Source organism: Rissa tridactyla, chromosome 2 (assembly GCF_028500815.1).
Source record: "Rissa tridactyla isolate bRisTri1 chromosome 2, bRisTri1.patW.cur.20221130, whole genome shotgun sequence".
Lineage (NCBI taxonomy): Eukaryota > Metazoa > Chordata > Aves > Charadriiformes > Laridae > Rissa > Rissa tridactyla.
The window spans coordinates 112,902,301-112,920,511 of record NC_071467.1 but is presented as its reverse complement, the minus strand read 5'-3'; the positions used below and the strand labels follow the sequence as shown (position 1 = coordinate 112,920,511).

Sequence of the window (18,211 nt, the reverse complement as noted above, 5' to 3'; positions counted from 1 at the left end):
CCAAATGAATCCCTATGGAGGGCAATGCCTTTTTCTCCCCTCCACAAAAAAACCAAAACATCGCATGTTCAAATTCTCTAAAATAATTTTGTTTTTCATTGCTGTGCCTGCATTCTCCTGTGTTGTCAAATGAATTAGTACAACAACAATAATTCACATGAAAAGAAAAATTCATAAACATTCTGCATAAGCTTCAAATCTGCATATTTCTTCCCAGTCTATCAGACGCAGGCTCAGATTTCAGTTGTAATTACCATACTAGAAAGGGTCCATTATTGAAAAACCAGCAGTTACCACAACTGCATAAAACCTGAATAACTGAATACAAATTATATAGACTTATTTTACACAACTCTGGCTTTCCTGTTTGTTATATACAATTTTTAAAAATTTCATCATTTCACAATAATGAGATAAAAGTAATTTTGATCACTTCTCTGCTGTGTAACTAATGTTTCTATGAGTCAAAATCAAGTGAATGAATAATCTAGCTAGGACAGCTGTTTATACCTGCAAAAAGTTCATTAAAATACCCAGGTTACATTTTTTTTTAAGTCACTCAGAAGAAAAAAGGAATACTTTTTATGATTTCGATGGAAGAAACAGAAGTAATGAGGCATCATTGTAAAGTGTCACTTGAGATGCTTAGGATTAGAAAAGAAGCATCTTAGATGAACTCTCATCTCGTAATGTAACCTGGATGCAGTTAAGTCTCAAACATGGCTGCTTCGCAGTATTTTCAGTCAGGCGTCTCAGGAAATCTCTCTAATTTTTTTCAGTGTGTTAGCAATACTAGCAATTGGTAATTTTGAGTGATTATGTGTGGCCTTATTCAAAGATAAAACACCGTATGCGTGACCCTTTCAAGATAACATAAAATGGCAATTGCGCCTCTGCCTTCTACCTGCATGCTCCTCCTCCCTCCCCCACAGAGATCTGCCCCAAGGCCACTATCTTGGAGAACTTCGGGTGATTGCAAGGTTGGGCCCATACACCGTGCTCTGAAGCTTACCTGCGATGGGGTCGTCACGTTGATTTCTGGGACAAAGTTGTCATCAAAGAAGTTAATGATGTTCTCCTGTTGCAACTCCTTCGTGGGTGTGAGTTTAGGCAGCGGTGGGACTGGAGGACCTTTCCTCAGCTAGGCAGACAGCAAAAATGTCACAGACTAGTTCAGGGATAAAAGAAAAAGCTTTAAGCTAGGCCTAAACAATTTGTGTTAGGTTTTTATCTCTGCTGCTTCACTTTAAATGTGGGTTGAAAGGAACTGTTTGGTTGTTCACCACCAAACACCTTGAAATAAACACTGGGGGAAAAGTACAACAACTTAATGTTTCAAACTCACTCCAACTCAAAGTTTAAGACTTCATCCAAAAGCATTTCTTGGCTGATTTTTTCTGCTGTGACAGGCACACGGTGCAAGACACTTCCTCTCCTATGCAGCCCATGGTTGGAAGGGCGATACCGCACAGAACCAGACCTCTGCAGCTTTTTGGCTTCTTAAGTTCATTCCCGTTTAGCTCTGGGATTTTGTCCCTGCCCACCTGTCGCTACCTTTAAAGCCTACTTAATGCTAAGACCATATCATCTCTGGGAACCACAGCACCTCAAAGGTGCTTAGGTTACTAATTCCCCCTGCTCTCCAGAGATGCACACAACTATGACAAACCAATTGCTTGGAATAATACCAAATTACTATTGGGTAATTTCAAAATCTGTAAAAATACCAAGAAAAAAAAAATCCACAAAAACCCCTCAGGTGGTATAGTTGCGTAACACCACTGGCACCAGTAAGACTAAACTGAGTCCTACCAGGTGCATATTCAGGCAGTGAGGTGTCCCATTTTGGGAGACCAGAGAAAACAAGCATGCTCACATGTAACTGAATGCAAAAATAAATTTCTTCTGATGTGCTCCCACCATAGAAACAGCAATCAGCACAGAAGCGATCCCAGTTCTGAAAACATCAGTAACATCAACACAAGTCTTCACCTGATGTGCGCACCAAGGATCGCACACAACTCTCCTGCTACAGATGGAACTGACGCATGAAACTGATTCTTATTTCATCAATACTAGTGAGAATAGGAATTACTCCAGTGACTCCAACAGTGTCAAACTTCTCAATCCAGTGTTAATAGCAACCAACAAGCCTTTAATTATCAGTAATTACCACAGCAGTATTTAAGCCAGCTCTATTGTTTACTGTTTTAAAGGTTGGCCAGACTCACTGGCCAGACCAGATACTCACTGGCTTATTTTTTTCCAGGGTAAGCATAAATATGAAGATGAATGAAAAGCAGAAATATGTAACGTACTGAAATTCACTAAGAGGTTTTAGAAACAGGTTTTTCAAACTGTCACTGCTGGGATATGGGTCCTTACAGACTATGCAACTTTTTAAGAAGTGTTTTGCTTTGTCAGCACAAGTCCCCCTGGTTTACTGGGCACCTTAAATTTTCTTTATTCCCCTTTATGTGAAAACCACTTTCCACCCATGCTTGTGACACAGGGATGAACAACCAATGAACAGAACAGAGTGCAACAGAGCCAGCTGGCCTCCCTGTCATTTCTTAGTCACAGCCTGGATGAAAAACCCACCACATACATCATCTCAGCTATCTTTTACTGCACAACAGGCCAGTTTCTCCTGCTAGGTTTCTGCTCACCTGTGTGGGTGACTTAGGTCGGGCTGGTGCCGGAGATGCTGGTGCCAGCATATGATTGGGACTAGCAGTAGGGCTAGGCAGGGGAGAGGCCTCCTCTGGTGGTGACGGTGTCTTTGCAATGCGGAGCGGACCTGAATCACTGGACAGAAGCAAAGCGATGGCAAGGACATACATATCGTGCTGACTTATTACCTGCCTTGTTATTATTTGATGCAATAGTTGACCTGCATCCCTGATGTAATGCCAGTGACCACAAAAGGCACTGCACACTGGAGAAGAACTGAGCCATTATATAACGACTAAAACTAAAACTGCAATTAAACTCAATTAAAATTCAATGATCTACAGTGTCAACGGAAGTTTTAATTTTGAGTGATCTTGATTTTTGGAACATCTGTTTACCTGATCATTATAACTTGAGGGAAACCTCGAAAGTTATATTGCAGGAGTACCTGCATTTTTTCAGATTCTGTATTTGAAATAATGTTTTACGTATAAGTTTGTAACTGTCACAAAATGGAATGTATCATAAGTTTGTAACCATCATAAATGGAATTATTGTCTTCATTTCACACAGTTCTCAGAATAAAAGGCTCTAAAGATAAAAACCGCAGGGGAAGGCATAACCATGAATAATGCAAATAATTTTAAAAGCTCAGCAACTTCAGAAAGGCTTCAATAAAATAAAACACAACCAAGATTATTAGAAAGAAATCACTATTTAGAGGGACAACTCACCACAACTCTAAACAAGCAGTAGCCAAGTGACTTCAACAGAGCTCTGCTGATACTAAGAAAAGATCTGATGAAGTCCTGAGAAAGGACCTGCCCTTCCCGTGAAAGGATCTGGTGCAAACACTGAGACATATTTAGCTACCTAGGAATGCTGAAAGCTTACAACTCGGGGAGGCTATAAACTACAGCACTCAACGACCACAGTACTCGGTAAGAGAAGAGCGACTCCTACATGTCTTCAGGGAGAACAGAAGCGCTAACTGACTGAGGAGACCACACCATAAACAGGATCCTAATGCCAACACAAGAAAAATTCGCTCTTTGGAAAGGACAGACTTAGCTCACACTCACCACCTCTTTCTGTGGAAATATTAAAAAAAGAAAAAATAAGCAATTATTAAGAAATTTCTTTTCCAGGTACAGTATTTGCCTTCAGGACAGAGTATTCAGTAGCACACAAGTTTTTAAGATGTTTCTTTTCATACAGTTCTTTAAAGGAAAAATTAGATACTGTGGAAAAATTAGATACTGTACTTGTCTAGTATCTACTTCTCGTGCATCTAGAAAGGAAAGCTGTTTTATCTTACAAAGACCCACTCCTGCGTAGTCTTTTAGAGCATCATAACTAATAACGGAAGTCAAAATCTACCCAGATTTTCACACAAGGCTCTGTGAACAGTACAGCAAAAGACAGTAACAGAGTAACTAAAAAATAATATAATTTTTAAAAGTGTTTTTAAAATAACTTAAGAAGATCACACCACATTAACCCATGTCTACGCATTTGCAGCAATAATTATTATTTTTTTTCTCTCATTGATGGAAAAAGTAATTCAGTAGGAATGAGCATGTGCATGCTGGACACGGTCTAGGAGACACAGGTGGACAAAATATCTGCTTATTACAAAAACTGCTTGCAGTTTTCCAACACTACTTTTATTTTTCATCCCATTAAAGTATTTTACAAATCCTTTATGGAAACGTAGTCCAGCTTGTGAACCCATCCTAAAGAAGGCTGGAAGTGGTGATGCATGAGCTGACAACTCCGCAGGCAGTGTGTAAGTATATATTAAGCATGGATTAAGACTGAACTAATCCAAAACAAAAATTTCGGACATGTTCTTAATAAAGTGGTTCTGAATTTTGCAGTAGTTCAGAAGGTTCAATATTTCACTCTTTGTTCTTCCAAAGTGAGATCAAAACAAATGTAGAAATATCAGCCATACATTTGAGGCACATGTTATGTTGTTCGGTCAGTCTTAATTGTTGCTAATCTGAGTCCAGCTTGAGGGCAAATTAGCAGTAGCTATAACATTGTTCTGATTGCTTCTGATGAGCTGGGCTTGCTGGAAATTCAGGGTTTATGTATTCACTCTAAATACCATTGTGTTTTGGTAAGTCTCGCTGTTTTATAACTTCAGCCTCTTCTGCCTCTGACTATTACAGTACCGAGAGATCAAATCATGGCAGAAAGGCTACATTTGTTGCAAGCCAAAAATCAGAAATACTGCACTGGCAACCACTGACCTTAATAAAGCACCATCTGATTGTAAACCTTTTTTGCTTTTGTTTTTAAAACAAGATTTCTCTTGAAAGCCATTAAAAATATGGTATTTTGCGACATTCTTTTTACTTCAGCTTTTCAGCTTTCATGTTGCACTCTCGGATCACGTTTCTTGACTTTTCCCCACGAGCAGAAGAGATAAAAGCTGTCTTACAAAGGTTGGGATTCTCACCTAATCATATGCCTTTAGGAGCTAAAAATACATCTAAATATTTCAAGGCTTTAAAAAGATCACGAGAGTTAGCAACATTGCTGTGCACTAAGCATCTAAGAATAAATAAACTATATACTTAGCTGGTGCAAATTGGTCTAACAGTCTACAATGAACTAGGCTAAATTGCAACAGCTGATAATTCGGCCTTTATTCTTATTTTGAAAGGAAATCATAAGTGGGTGATGAAGGAAGTTTTGCACCTATACTCAGGTTGGCAAGCGTTTAGACCAAGGTACCTTCATCCACCATCCTAAACGAAAAGACCCAGTGACCGGGTTGTGCAGCAATTGCTACACATGGTGTAGGTGATTACTACATATGCTGAAACCCACAAAGACTACAGCAATGCAATTCATTAAAAAAAGCAGTAAATTCACCTTGGTGCCCCTTGAATGGTGAAGGCCTTGTCTGCGTGCTGATCTCCCAGCTTCGTCATCACTTCATACAGTTTGTGACATAGCTGAGAAAACAAAACACTTGCCTGAGTTTATACGCAGCACTATATTCATAATTAAAAACACGGGTGCTAAGTCTGGTCTGATAACTGATAACCTGATAATATAAAATCTGATAACTTTAAAATGGCACAGAGATCCTTCCGAAACATACTGTGCCACATATATCAAAAGCCTAAGTGGAAACTTATCAAAATCCATCGAATCAAAGATAACAGCAGTTATTCAAAAACATAAGCTGGTTTTTAGAGAACAGCGTCGTAAGCGTGACTGACTGCTGCCTGCTCTCTGAGGAAGGAGGTCGCCTGATGTTTAAAGCAACATGGGTAGCTGAGAAGATTCATGTTTTCCCCTCAAAAACCTAATCTGAATTTACATGGGACATAAGTCCAGCGACTTTTCCAAACAATTTTGGTTCCTATGAGCGGGTTACTATAGATAATACACTACCATTTACCAAGGTACATGCACACTGAAACTATTCAATTTGCCAAACAGTCACAGTTAGAATGTTGCATTGCTGACAACGCATATAACGGTCTTGAAGGGAATGCTTGACATGTTTTTCTTGTACTGCCTAAAGCAATGAGATCCTTAGCGATTGGACACAGAAAAAATACTGAAGGCAAGAGTATACTAAAAAGAATGGAGAAGTCATCAAAATAGAAAGTGAATTTAGTGCTACAACTGATAATGCACTGTAATCCAAAATGGTATGGTCTGCCCTTTCCTTAAGGGGAGCACAAAAATGGCAAGTACAAACAAATACAAGGGTTATACTGCAAGTCTGGATCTAGGGCAGATTCTCATGTGTGCCTCTGCTAGGCTTTTACAGCTGCATTACAAGACATTTGCTTGCCGTTATGCATATCACATAATCCATTATACATGAGACATTCATTTTTACTCACTAAAGCTATTTCCTTGTGAAACTTGGCTTCGAGGCTGGATACATTTTTGAAGGTGTTCACATAGAAGCCAACTCGTCTACGGAGGATGGCACAAAGAAAGGAAAGAGAATAAAAGATAGGGGTGGGAGGGCCACAAAGGCAAATTAATTATTTTTTTTCCAGACTACAACCAACATTCTTGACTATTATTCTCAGCAAAGCAAATAATTGGATCGAGTGTCACAATTTCAGACTAGTTCGCTCATGATTATTTCTCTTTGTGTTAAGAACCATCGCACTTCACACCGCACAGAGTGAACCACGTTGAAACTATGCCACAGCGGGGGGGCTTCAGCTTGTGTTAGAGAAGGGGAAGATTGGAAAAGGATTGGTACGGCAAGCACAGGGAAGGCAAGGTGCTCTGGGGACCCCCATCTCCCACCAGACAGCGGGTAACCATTGACCGAAAGGAGAGAGGTACCACTCTGCAGGCGCCTGCGCCCTAGACGTTATCGCAGCACCTAGGTGATGCAGGCACATCTGGAGGCAGCTTTAAAGTATAGAGCTCAGTACGGCCTGGGGGTAGGTGTCCCATGCTCTGCCCTCCTTAAAGAAATTATCCCTGAAATACATGCATATGTAAGTAAAAGAAAATAATTTCTAAGATAGACTAGACATTTTTGCACATGCCGTCAAAAATCTGCTTGCTGGGGGTGAGTGATTACCTACCTCTTGTGCACTTCAGAAGTAGGTGATGCTTGCTTAGGTTTTGAATTATTCTTTTTCCTATTTAAAACTGTCACGTGTAATTTCTCCAAACTTTTATTAAAAAAAACCCAAAAAACCTTTTGCATAAGAATAAGCCTGCAAAATGTCAACTCAATGGATTATTTTCTTCCTGAAGAATTGTAATAACTAAAAAAAGAGGACTCAAAGCAATTGCTTTCTAAATTATGCTTGTTGCTCAAATTAAATTCTACCTTTCCCTGAGACCAGTTAGTGGGCAACATACATACTGAAATAAAAGGGCCCTTACTCTCAATCCTTCATATGCAGTTTTACTTTTAGTAAGCCCATAAAATAAATATCTTGAAGTGCTAAGAAGTTTTTCAACTGAAATAGGCAGAAACACAGCAGGAAAAGCCTCTATTGGTCTGAAATTTAACAGGAATTAATTTAGAAGGCAGAGCAGACAAACGATACCTCAGTGACTCACAGCACATTTCCACTCCAGACCGTCATTTGTTAAAGAACATACACGTTAATGAGATGCTTATTTTCCTACTGCTTTTGTTCTCCCGTTCATTTTGTCTGCATTTTCTGTATAAACACAACTCATGATTAAACATCTAGAGTGAATGATCTATGCCATCAAATGCTTTTCCATCGCAGACACAGTCAGTGCAAAACTATGAAATGTGTATTGTGATCTAGTTATAATGTTGTTTTTACCTTCTTCTACTGCTTCAGTAGTACCTTATAGGAACAACGACTGCTGTAAAATCTTTATACCTTTCTTTGTTTCGATGCCTTTTAGAGGAAAATGACCTATAAGCAGACCTATTGCAAATCTAGAAAGACATGTGGCTGCTCTGTATAGTTACTTTTGACAGTGGAAACATTTAATCGTTGTTATTAACAAGTGGTTGGTTTTTTTTTCTTGAAAGGATCAGGTATCCACCACCAAAGTGTCTGAGAAAAGTTACAGAAGCAGTGGGTCATAGTCACGATCTGCTGTTCTGTGCTCTGACACAGTTCTTTACCCATAAAATGGAGACTTTTTGCACCTCAGAATGAAGATCTGATAACAAATCTTAAGTGCCAAGATACACTGAAAGAAATAAGCATAAATACACTTAGAGTAAGTATAATTTTGGATCATTTGCAGGCATTTTCCCTTTTATTATTTCAAAAAGATAATAGATGAGATCTTCAAGGAGCCATCAAATCATTTTCTATCAGCTCATTAAAATCCCCTGGTTCCCTTTCCTTACTCCCCCTTTGGGCTTTCCAGACAGCACCTGCCCAGGCTTACCGTGACCACAGAGATGGCAACTCTTCTTGTAAATCAGTGTTAAACTCTTCAAACACTTTCTGTGCTTTTTGAAATTCTTCTTCTGCCTAAAACAAAATGAAACAGGGTGACTTCTGCAATCACTACGACATAGCAAAACCGGCCAAACTTTTTTTGTGGGTCTTTTACAATTTTTATTAACTATTTTTTTATGTGACTCAGTCCCACTCCATGCAGGCACAGGACTGGCCGTCCGCTCAGTGTCATCAAAAGACAAAGTTCGGGCTCAAACGGGACTCATTCCTGAAAGAATCTGAGCGTGCCCCTCCACATGCACCAGAATACTCAATACACATTTATGCTTAAGGATATCATTATTTCCATTTCTGTGAGAGGAAAAAAAAGAGTAACTTTGTGCTCTGTCTCTGCACGAAAACAAAATGCCACCCAAGCTCCCTAAATCTTCTGCCAGCATCCTTCCAATCGTGCTACCTTGGTAATTCTGCCTTCGTCTTTTCTTTTCGAGCTCTGCAGGGCTTCTAAATGATGCCTTGCACTGTCGTAGTCCACTAGCTTTCTGCTTCGTTTTGCGATGCGAGTCTGTACAGGGGTAGAAATGAAAGTCAGCATAAACAGCACTTTTTTAAAAGCTATTTTACCTATGTTGCCATTTAAGTTTTTGTCATATTTTTATTCTCCCTTATCTGCTGTTCATATCTGAATTACTGTATCATGCAGGAGCATGAACATGGTAAAAGACATAAACTAATCACCTTATTTTAAATAAGGATTCTATTTACAGATGGAAGGGGGTTTTGTGGGCAAAGGGCTTGCAGGCCTTACGATTGAGATATCACTGTTATCGTCTCATTCTCCAGAATAAGCGGACCTTTTAAACTCACGGTAACACGACGTTTTCCCCTTATATATGGTGTGCAAATTTCACAAATAATTAACATAATTTTTTTCTAGAGTTGGAAAAATGCTTAAAATAGACTTCTTAGTATAGTTGCTCTGACACATAACTAAGATAACTGGAGTTCAACATACAATAGGAATTCTAATTTACCTGATACAATTCTTTTAAAACTAAAGAAAAGTCCTTTGATATGCACCGACTTTACAAAGCTATACATTATACGTAAATTCCACATGCTGAGAGGGCATAAGTGCAGTTTGATTTACAAGCAAGTCTGAGGCTGAACGTCAGTAATGTTGGGATTTTAAAATTATATTTTCTTTAGTCTCTGAGGTAAATGACATAGGGGATGATTGCATGATACCTACTCAATTATGAAGCATCACAAAGAACTTCCAGCTACGGCCTTACAGTCACATTCAAATATAAAAGTATCTACCTCTCACCTGTAACGATTCTTTACCCGCACACATTTCATTTAGCAACCATCTCCCTGGACTGTGCGCCAGCTAGGCATCTAGGAGAGGCTAGAATCTGCCTAACAGTCTCTCCTGATGTGTATTACAAAATCTTTTTATAACTAATTAAAAGACAGGAACCGTGGCTAAGTTAAGAGAAAGATATTTAGCTACCCACAGGTGCATCTAGCCAATAACAAAAGGCCTGCTTTTCATGTTCTAATTTGTCTGGCATTTTAACAGCTGAAGAGCTTAATGTGTCCCTGTTGAAATTGATGAGAATGATCTCATACCAAATAAACAGGAGCAGGAAAAAACATTAAAGTTTTATCTACAAAGGCTAATTTACTTCCAAGTACTACTGCATATTTTTGTTCACTTGGAAAATCTGTGCAGCCTAATGTCAGGGATTTACTTACAGAACAACATCTCTTACATAGCAAAAGAGAATGACTTCCACCTCCCCTCCTTTTTGATTCTTCTTTGCCTGTAATCTCATTTTCTATTTATTTTATGACTCAACAGTATTTTTACAAATTGTCCTTTATAGGAAATCGTTACTGTACTTTGATATCAGGAAATTGTCCTAGATATGTATCCAAGGTCAACAACGACCCATCCACCAGTTTTTGATGGAAGTCTTCCCAAAGTTCATCACATTTCTGTAAAGGTAGAAAAGACAAAAATGTGCTTAGTACTTTAATTCCACTCCAAACCCCGGAGAAATACAAATGTAATTGATAAAGATTAATCTTTCTGAAGTTTTAAAATGTTCTTTATAGCAATATATCAAAGTGTACTAATAAGGTGAATGAAAAGGAATACCTTGATATTGCAAGTTTTACTTTCACAACAAAAGAACATTAAGTGCAATAACTAGTTTGTGTTTTCATTCTTTCAAATAGCAACTGCTGTGTGAAAATAAGGATATCACAGATTCAAGGTCTTCCTCAGGGTTTCAGGTTCCTGAGGGACAACGATGCAGAATCTGAAGCTGCCCTAGTTCTTATGCCTATGAACGTTCCTTACAGAGAAAAGAAGTACAACTAAAAATAGAAGAGTAAATAAAATAAAGGAAAAAAAATAAAACGGGTTTCCCATCAATTACAAGGATTTGTAAGCTTAGTTTTGCTTGGGCATTTTTAAAATAAAACCTGTGGAGACCCAGCCTAAGAAAGGTCTTTCCATCCCGTACTTTTTGTGCCATTAAGGTACATTTGATGAAATGGCCAATGCACAGAGAAGAACTCTGCTTCACACTGCTAGAGAACTGGGATGCCAGATACGAAACGTGCCAAATCAGAGGCAAAATAAACAAGCACACCCCCTCGCAGAAGCTTTTCAACAGTCCCCTTTGCAGCTCTGGGGCAGTCACCAAGAGACACCCCTTGTAGTTTTCCAGTTTTTAAGAATATGTTAATGTAGCTGATGTGACAAAGACCCCGTGGGGAGCAGGGTGAGATCCCTTGCCAGAAGCAAATCCAGTTACATAGAGACATAGTGCTCGAGGTCCCAGGTTCTCCGTTGAACAAGTCACTAGCACATGTTAAACATCCTCATCCCCCGTTTCTTTGCACATTTCAAAAATCACTGAACTCCCTCCTTTGACGGGAGGGAGGGTAAAGGGGGCAAGCACTGCTCTGCAGGGCTGTTATCCTCACTGGCAAGTCCGGAAAGCTACTCCCTAGTGTTTGTTTTATCATAGGCTATAATATAGGACATATTATAAATGCTGTGTGATGCCAGCATTCAGTTCATTCATTTCCTACCCTAACAGGGTCCCTAATGACTTATTACAATCTATTAATCATGGTTAAAAGAAATACCCCATTTATTAACACAATATTTAATCACAGTGGTCTACAAAGCAGCACAGCATTAGATCATCGCAAGCAACTGCCAGTCTTTTGCATTTGTCTTTGCATCTTGCTGATACAAATTTGTGACAAATTAAAATCATGGAGGTTTTCTGAAAGCTTTATGGGCTCAAAAACCATTGCTGAAGAGTCCTTTAAGCTATCATCTTTCCTACCATGCAGAATAAAGTCATTTAGGTGGATCCCTTTTGGAATGATCATTTATATCCTGGACTGCACAAATACATCATTCTTTTTTACTCTAGGTTGAGGGATGCATAAATCTACATTTGTGATTATATAGGGGAAAAAAATCAGGAGCAGAGATTTTGTAATACTGCCCACAAGTCTCTTATTAAGATAACACATCTAACGTTTATCTCTATATCTAATAGAGATTAAGAGCCAAATTTTGGTCCTTCCACACACAATTACAAATTTCTGAGTGTAAAAATCTATTTAATAGTCTACAGATACAAGATGAGGTGCTACAGCAAGATGGAGCAGATCTTCCAACTGTTTAACCTAAAACAATAGAAATGGTACGGTATCTTAAATTAAAAAGTTTGGAAGTTGGGTGCTTTTAAAATCAAAAACACGTCATGCCTTCAGCAGCAGGGGAGGGCAGAGGAAGGCACAGGTAGAGGAAGACACAGAGAAGAATAGTCATTATACGCAGATTTGGGAAGACTGCTCCGTCTTCCAGTTCCTTGTTAATTATCTCCTCCGGGAGGCCTTGCAAACAATGCCAGGTGCTTAAAAGCTGCACTGATAACAGTTCGCACTTTCTTGTACCACCAGCACATTTGCTGACACACTTCCCCTAGAATTAAGGCTGTTTAAGCAGGCAGTTCAGAGCACATCAAGCCAAATTCCTGCAGTGACCTCTAGAAAAACCTATTCTTTAATCACTGGAGGAAGCTAAAAAGGCTAAAATGAATATTGCCCTGCAGCCTAATTTGCCCTTAAATTCCAGATTCTTGTCAGAGAGAGGCTAGCGTCCCATCAGATATCCTGTTCAGTGCCGCTGGCTCAACAGTTGTCACATGGCACACAAGGATAAGCAGATTAGGTAATTTTTAACATTCAATTGAATTGAGAATCCTGACTGTAAAACCGCATGTAAGATACCTTGTACAAACTTGTCAATGTGTTGCTATCAGGACCAATTCTGCTCACACTGATGTTGACCCTCAGTGGGAGCTTTTGTCAGCTAGTTCGTAAAATAGACATTGTAAACGCAGCATCTGGTCAGCAGGAGGTGCATTTCACAAGACCAATAATTTCCATGCTCAGAAAAAAGGATTTAACATGCAACAAAGAATTAAGGGAAATTTCAGACTTACACTTCTCCTCAACAGCTCGGATTAATCCATTTGCAGCCAAAATACTTTTTTTCTCTTTCCACACATCTTACCTCTCCAATCATTTTCACATCTTCTCGTCCGTACCAATCTGGCTCATACACTTCATGAAGAGACTCTGTAAGCTTCTTTGAAGCATCTTGCATCCCTGTAATTAGACAGAAGGAGGGACATATAACAGCAAACTACAAGAAACAGTTGCTAAATATCTTTATTTCGACCCACATGTACCCACTATACTATTCCCTCTGGCATGTTTAGAATATCGCTTTCAAGAGCTGAAGCAAAACCTTTATTTTCACCCAGCTCCACCAGGTTAACAAGAAAAGTCCCTCACAGAACGATTAACCCGTATTTAATATGGAGAAAAAAAAGTTTCTATCAAATTATGGATTCCATTTTCTATTCTGAACTAAACATATCTCAACATGAACAACAACTCGGAGGGTAGTCCTGCCTACGAAAGACATATAATACCCAACTGACAGACTGTCACTGGAAAGACAATCAAATAGCGACCTGCCTTTGGTTATTCTCAGCTCTTCCACTCTACAGAATAGTCTCCTACCCGGCCTGTAACGAGTACTATGCCAGCCTGTAATGAGTACCATGCCAACCTGTTTGAAAGAAGAGGCATTTGCAGGGTGGCACAGTTAAAACGGCAGAGATTTATGGAATTGCTGGCTATAAAAATGGACTTAGAATAAATAGGTCTGCGCTAAACAAAAGTGCTCCCTGGAATGGGGGAGGTCACACACAGGTAGAACACATCTCAGGATTTCTCTGTTTCCTTGTTTTCAAAGATATTTAAGTCTCAAGATCTTCCACGTGTAAAGTGAGAGTGGTTGAGCCTGTTATTCTTGTGCCCACAATAATGATGGTGACCTAACGGTATGTTCATAATGAAGCAAAGGACTGGCAAGAGCTGAGACAGTGTCAAGGGAAAAGATGCCTGAACTTGAGAAGAGTGCCATAACAGACCTGGTTTTATGAAGAATTATTATCTTGTATGCTCACCCAGTAGGTTTAGAAGTATGTGGAGCCCAGTGCTTATTTACGCTTGCAGCAGGGTGGTGTCTATATAGAAGGGGGCTAAGCCAAACCGCATCAGTCACCTTTGGAGCTCTTGCCTACCACAGGTGAAACAAGAACAGGGACTTTTGATGGTTATCACTCTGTAATACACAGAGGAGCTGGCTTAAATGTAAAGTAGCTTCAATGATATTATGAGAAAGAGCCTAAATCTATCTTCAGTGAGATCAGTTTGACCCCAGTGAATAAATTACTGCCCTCAGTGAAGTCATTGGGCTTTACCTTTCCATTTTGATGGAGCACCAATACATTAGATGTTGACTGTGATTCCAAATCCAGTGAAACCAAACTGATCTCACCTAACGTGCCAAGAATCAGTAATTTTAAAACGTCAACTTTATTTCAACTTCTTTGCAAAATATGAACAACACTGCTATTTTTTTTACCTATCATTAACTTTTTTTAAAAAAACCACATTTTTTCTGCAGCCAAAGTCTGTTTACTGCAGCACATCTGTGCTATCTTGAAAGTATCTCTAGCGTGATCTTCAGATTTAACTGCTCAGTGGCTGAATTTAGGAATAACATCAGTATTTCGTTTTCTGCACAAAGAAATGCTCAGGAGTGGAAAAGGAGAATTAATTTGAAACCTGAATGTCTAGAATAGCGGACTTGACCTTGTCAGTAGCTATTCTGCCATGCACTCCAAAACACACACTCAAGATACGACAGGAAAATAAATGCAGTAATACACACTTCCTAATATAAAAATGGTGGTCTATGGAATGGGTCGGATAGGAAAAAAGATACTGAAAAAGCTGAAGGCAGATGGCTATTCTCAGACCTTGGGTTCAAGGGAGAGAATGAAGTGGGAAATGGGGAGAACAAGTACAAAGGAAACCCTGGTGTTCAGAGCGTACAAGCTTTCACCCTTCAATCAAAAGGTGCTGAGCCAAAACAGAATATTTGATCTCTTCAGGGATTGTCTTGAGGGTGCTTTTTAACAACGGAGCTCAGCTCAGAGAACTGATATAGCACAAGAACTTAAGGTGCATTTCATAGAAATTAACTTAAGATGCGTTTCTTCCTTTTCTCCTTCATGGTTAATGCTTAGGATGATGTATCACCAGCTAAGAAAGTGTTCCTGAATAAAGGGGCTTTTTTTGCCTAGAATATGCCAGATTTCAGTAAAATACAGAAGATCTTCACATATTTTTCCAGGCAGCACTCATTTAAAATCTTTAATGCCACTGCAAATTAATCAACTTAGGAGGCAAGGCAAAACCATCACACTATCGCCGTGCTTAAGGAGACTTGCTTCTGTCCACTGAGGGCAAAGACACAGACCAGGAAGGTTTGCGGATCCCGGCTCACGCTTGATCCTTTCTGATACCTGAACTTCTGCCCTTAAGTCTGACGCGTGCTAAACCTGCCACGTAGGTTCCTGGGGCAGGCAGGCAAGTACAGCCACTCGCTAATCCCTCCTGCAGCTCGCTCTCAGCTCGGTCGCAGACCAGCCTCGGGTAGAGCACCTTTTCCTACGCAGACTTTCTTTTTTAAGTACTACAGGACTCAGGCATACATCTGCTTAAGAGAGTAAGTAAAAGCCACTTAATATCCCACGCTTGAGTCATATCAAAGTTGCACCAACTTCCACACTTTTTTTTTTTTTTCAGTTCTGAGAATCTGGTAATCAATCCTCCATTCTACCACATTCCTGTAAAAAACATCAATGAAGTCCAGCTGCAGCATGAAGCAAGTGAGCATTACAGTACTTGGCTTCTTCAGTCAGGGTCTTCAGTCTGAAATTTCCACAGGCCATGATCATCCACCCTACTCCCCTCCTACTGCACCTACGCTAAGTTTACCGCAATACTCCAAATGAGTGCATAGGTAAATACCAATCCAGTGGCTTCCCATTCTTTTTCATGCCTGTGGGCATAAACTTACCATGTCCAATGTGTTTTTTTATTTGGCTGGTTTTCACATAGAATTATTTCTTATTCACTGATACCTTTTATACATTATTCAGCACTAAAGTTAAGAGGATTAGTGTCTCAGCCACAGACTGCAGCCTGTCCCTCTCTGCTGTTTTTAACTGCTATCACTGAGAAAGACAAATTGTTCCAAGCAAGTCATTAAAGTACTAAGAAACGCAAAATGAATTTTTACTGCTAATGAACAGTTAGAAATTTATATTTAATACCAATTGTTTAATTTGGTACCACTTCTTGGTAATTGGGTCACTCATTTAATAACTGCAAATGCCAAAATAATTGAATCGCTTAGGAAAAATGATGCTAAATAATCCAGTTACTGAAGTCTGAGGCTCTCAGATGAAATCATCCCTCTTGCTATGGGAAAAAGCCCCTGTCCCTGGAACCCCAGAAGAGGCCCCCATGTGGTAGGGATCGTGGGGGTGGCAGTGCAGAGACATTCCCGTTAAGAACCCTAGAGATGACAGAGGGTAAGTGACTCTTTGCCATCACAATTCCAGTGTACTCAAGCTCCCACGGAGATCGCGACTGGCCTGGGACTCCCTGTCGGCCATAGGACCCATATACTGTGGGGTTTCCACACTACCCATCAAGGGAATCTAGGCTGAATCATGGAGAAAATTCCATTTTTCTGACGGAGTGAGGCACCTTGGTCTGGCTCTTAATATTTAATTATTCGAGTGGGGAAGAGAGCTTCATGTGTGGCTCTCTAGGGAAATGACCTATCCGACCATAAGGATTGTATCTGTTATTGCTAGTTACCCATTACAGTTGCCACTGGAACAATTCAATCATTTCATAATTCATTACTAAATTTTACAGAAAGATGATGAATAGTTGTATTGCTTCTAAGAAATTACATGATTGATTTTAGGATTTGTGTGTCTGGAGGATATGTGCAGTTCTGTCAGCCACAGACTGACAGCTAGGCAGCTTACAGACCTCCAAAATCTCCCCTTGCCTACCTGTACATCAGTTGTTATTTCTTACTACATTAAGCCATCTGAAAAGTATGGTGCTTCTTTTTCATGATGCAGGATTCCTTTTTACCTCTGCCGCCTTGCCACCTCCATGCAGACCCGGGTTTACATCTCCCCATCTGCACTGGCACTTGCAAAGAGCTCAGGGTAGAGAATGGGAGACTGATTTAAGGTTTCAACAATTGGCCCATAAAACTGTTCAAGTCGCCTACAGCTCTCAAAAGCTTAAAAAAATAAACCATGAAGTAGAGAACCCAGATACACGTTGCCAAGGAGACTGGAAGAGACAGAAGACGGAGGCATGAGATGAGTATAGCTATGGGGTATAGTACACAGTCTCGTCAGTACAAACACCACTGATACATAGCAGATGTTAAGCTACCGTGCAGGTGAAATAAAACAGCACATAAAAGCCATTCACAAGGTCACCAGCTTTACGACAGGGTTCCTCCAAGTCCCTGAGTAACCAGCAGCAAAGAGCAAGATCCAGCTAAGTCTAAGAAGCATCTCTGAGCAAGAGAAAGACTGCATACAGCAAAAATTCTTTTACAAACGTGTTATACTAAACCTCAAACTGTCAAGTATATTAAAACGAAGGGATAAAGCATTATAAGAAGGCTCAATTGACCATTCCTTGCTTAAATTGTGCCTGGATCTTGTACTTCAGCTTCCAATATCCAGTCACTCAAAAGGCATTTAGCGAAATGAAACTTATTCACAACATACTAGCGTCATAAAATGCTTTTAGTTAAAGTTAGCTATCTTGCCAATTCCTGAAACGCTTTAAAATGAACAGCTTTTCTCACACCTGTAAGAGTACAAGGATGCCAAGTGCATTATTTTCCAATGATATGATTGAGCTTTTCCCCTGCAAAATAATCCTCTGATGACAGCACGGCTCCAAGGCACAGATGTCCTAGGTGCAGAAATCCCACTTCAGTGCCTAAATATGGGGCTTCCCGTGCTTTTGTATGTAGCCATCCCAAAATCTTTTAATGATGGTAGTCCTTCAAAGAATAGCAACCACGAGACTGTAGGAGTTGCTGGATCTGCTTCCACCATCAT

General features: G+C 39.7%; 1 protein-coding gene across 7 annotated transcripts in view; it reads right to left on the bottom strand.

Moving 5' to 3' along the window:
• Window positions 1–18,211, bottom strand: part of AMPH (amphiphysin) — a 125,252-nt gene that overhangs the window by 33,507 nt on the left and 73,534 nt on the right. For 6 of the 7 annotated variants that reach the window (XM_054193239.1, XM_054193240.1, XM_054193241.1 and 3 more), the window contains exons 4-11: window positions 13,192–13,286; window positions 10,485–10,580; window positions 9,034–9,141; window positions 8,563–8,648; window positions 6,549–6,624; window positions 5,560–5,642; window positions 2,670–2,808; window positions 1,013–1,141 (exon numbers count right to left, since the gene is read on the bottom strand). In XM_054193239.1, the coding sequence (XP_054049214.1) occupies window positions 1,013–1,141; window positions 2,670–2,808; window positions 5,560–5,642; window positions 6,549–6,624; window positions 8,563–8,648; window positions 9,034–9,141; window positions 10,485–10,580; window positions 13,192–13,286 (812 nt within the window). The remainder of the gene's footprint in view (window positions 1–1,012; window positions 1,142–2,669; window positions 2,809–5,559; window positions 5,643–6,548; window positions 6,625–8,562; window positions 8,649–9,033; window positions 9,142–10,484; window positions 10,581–13,191; window positions 13,287–18,211) is intronic. The other variant, XM_054193243.1, reaches the window with a different exon arrangement.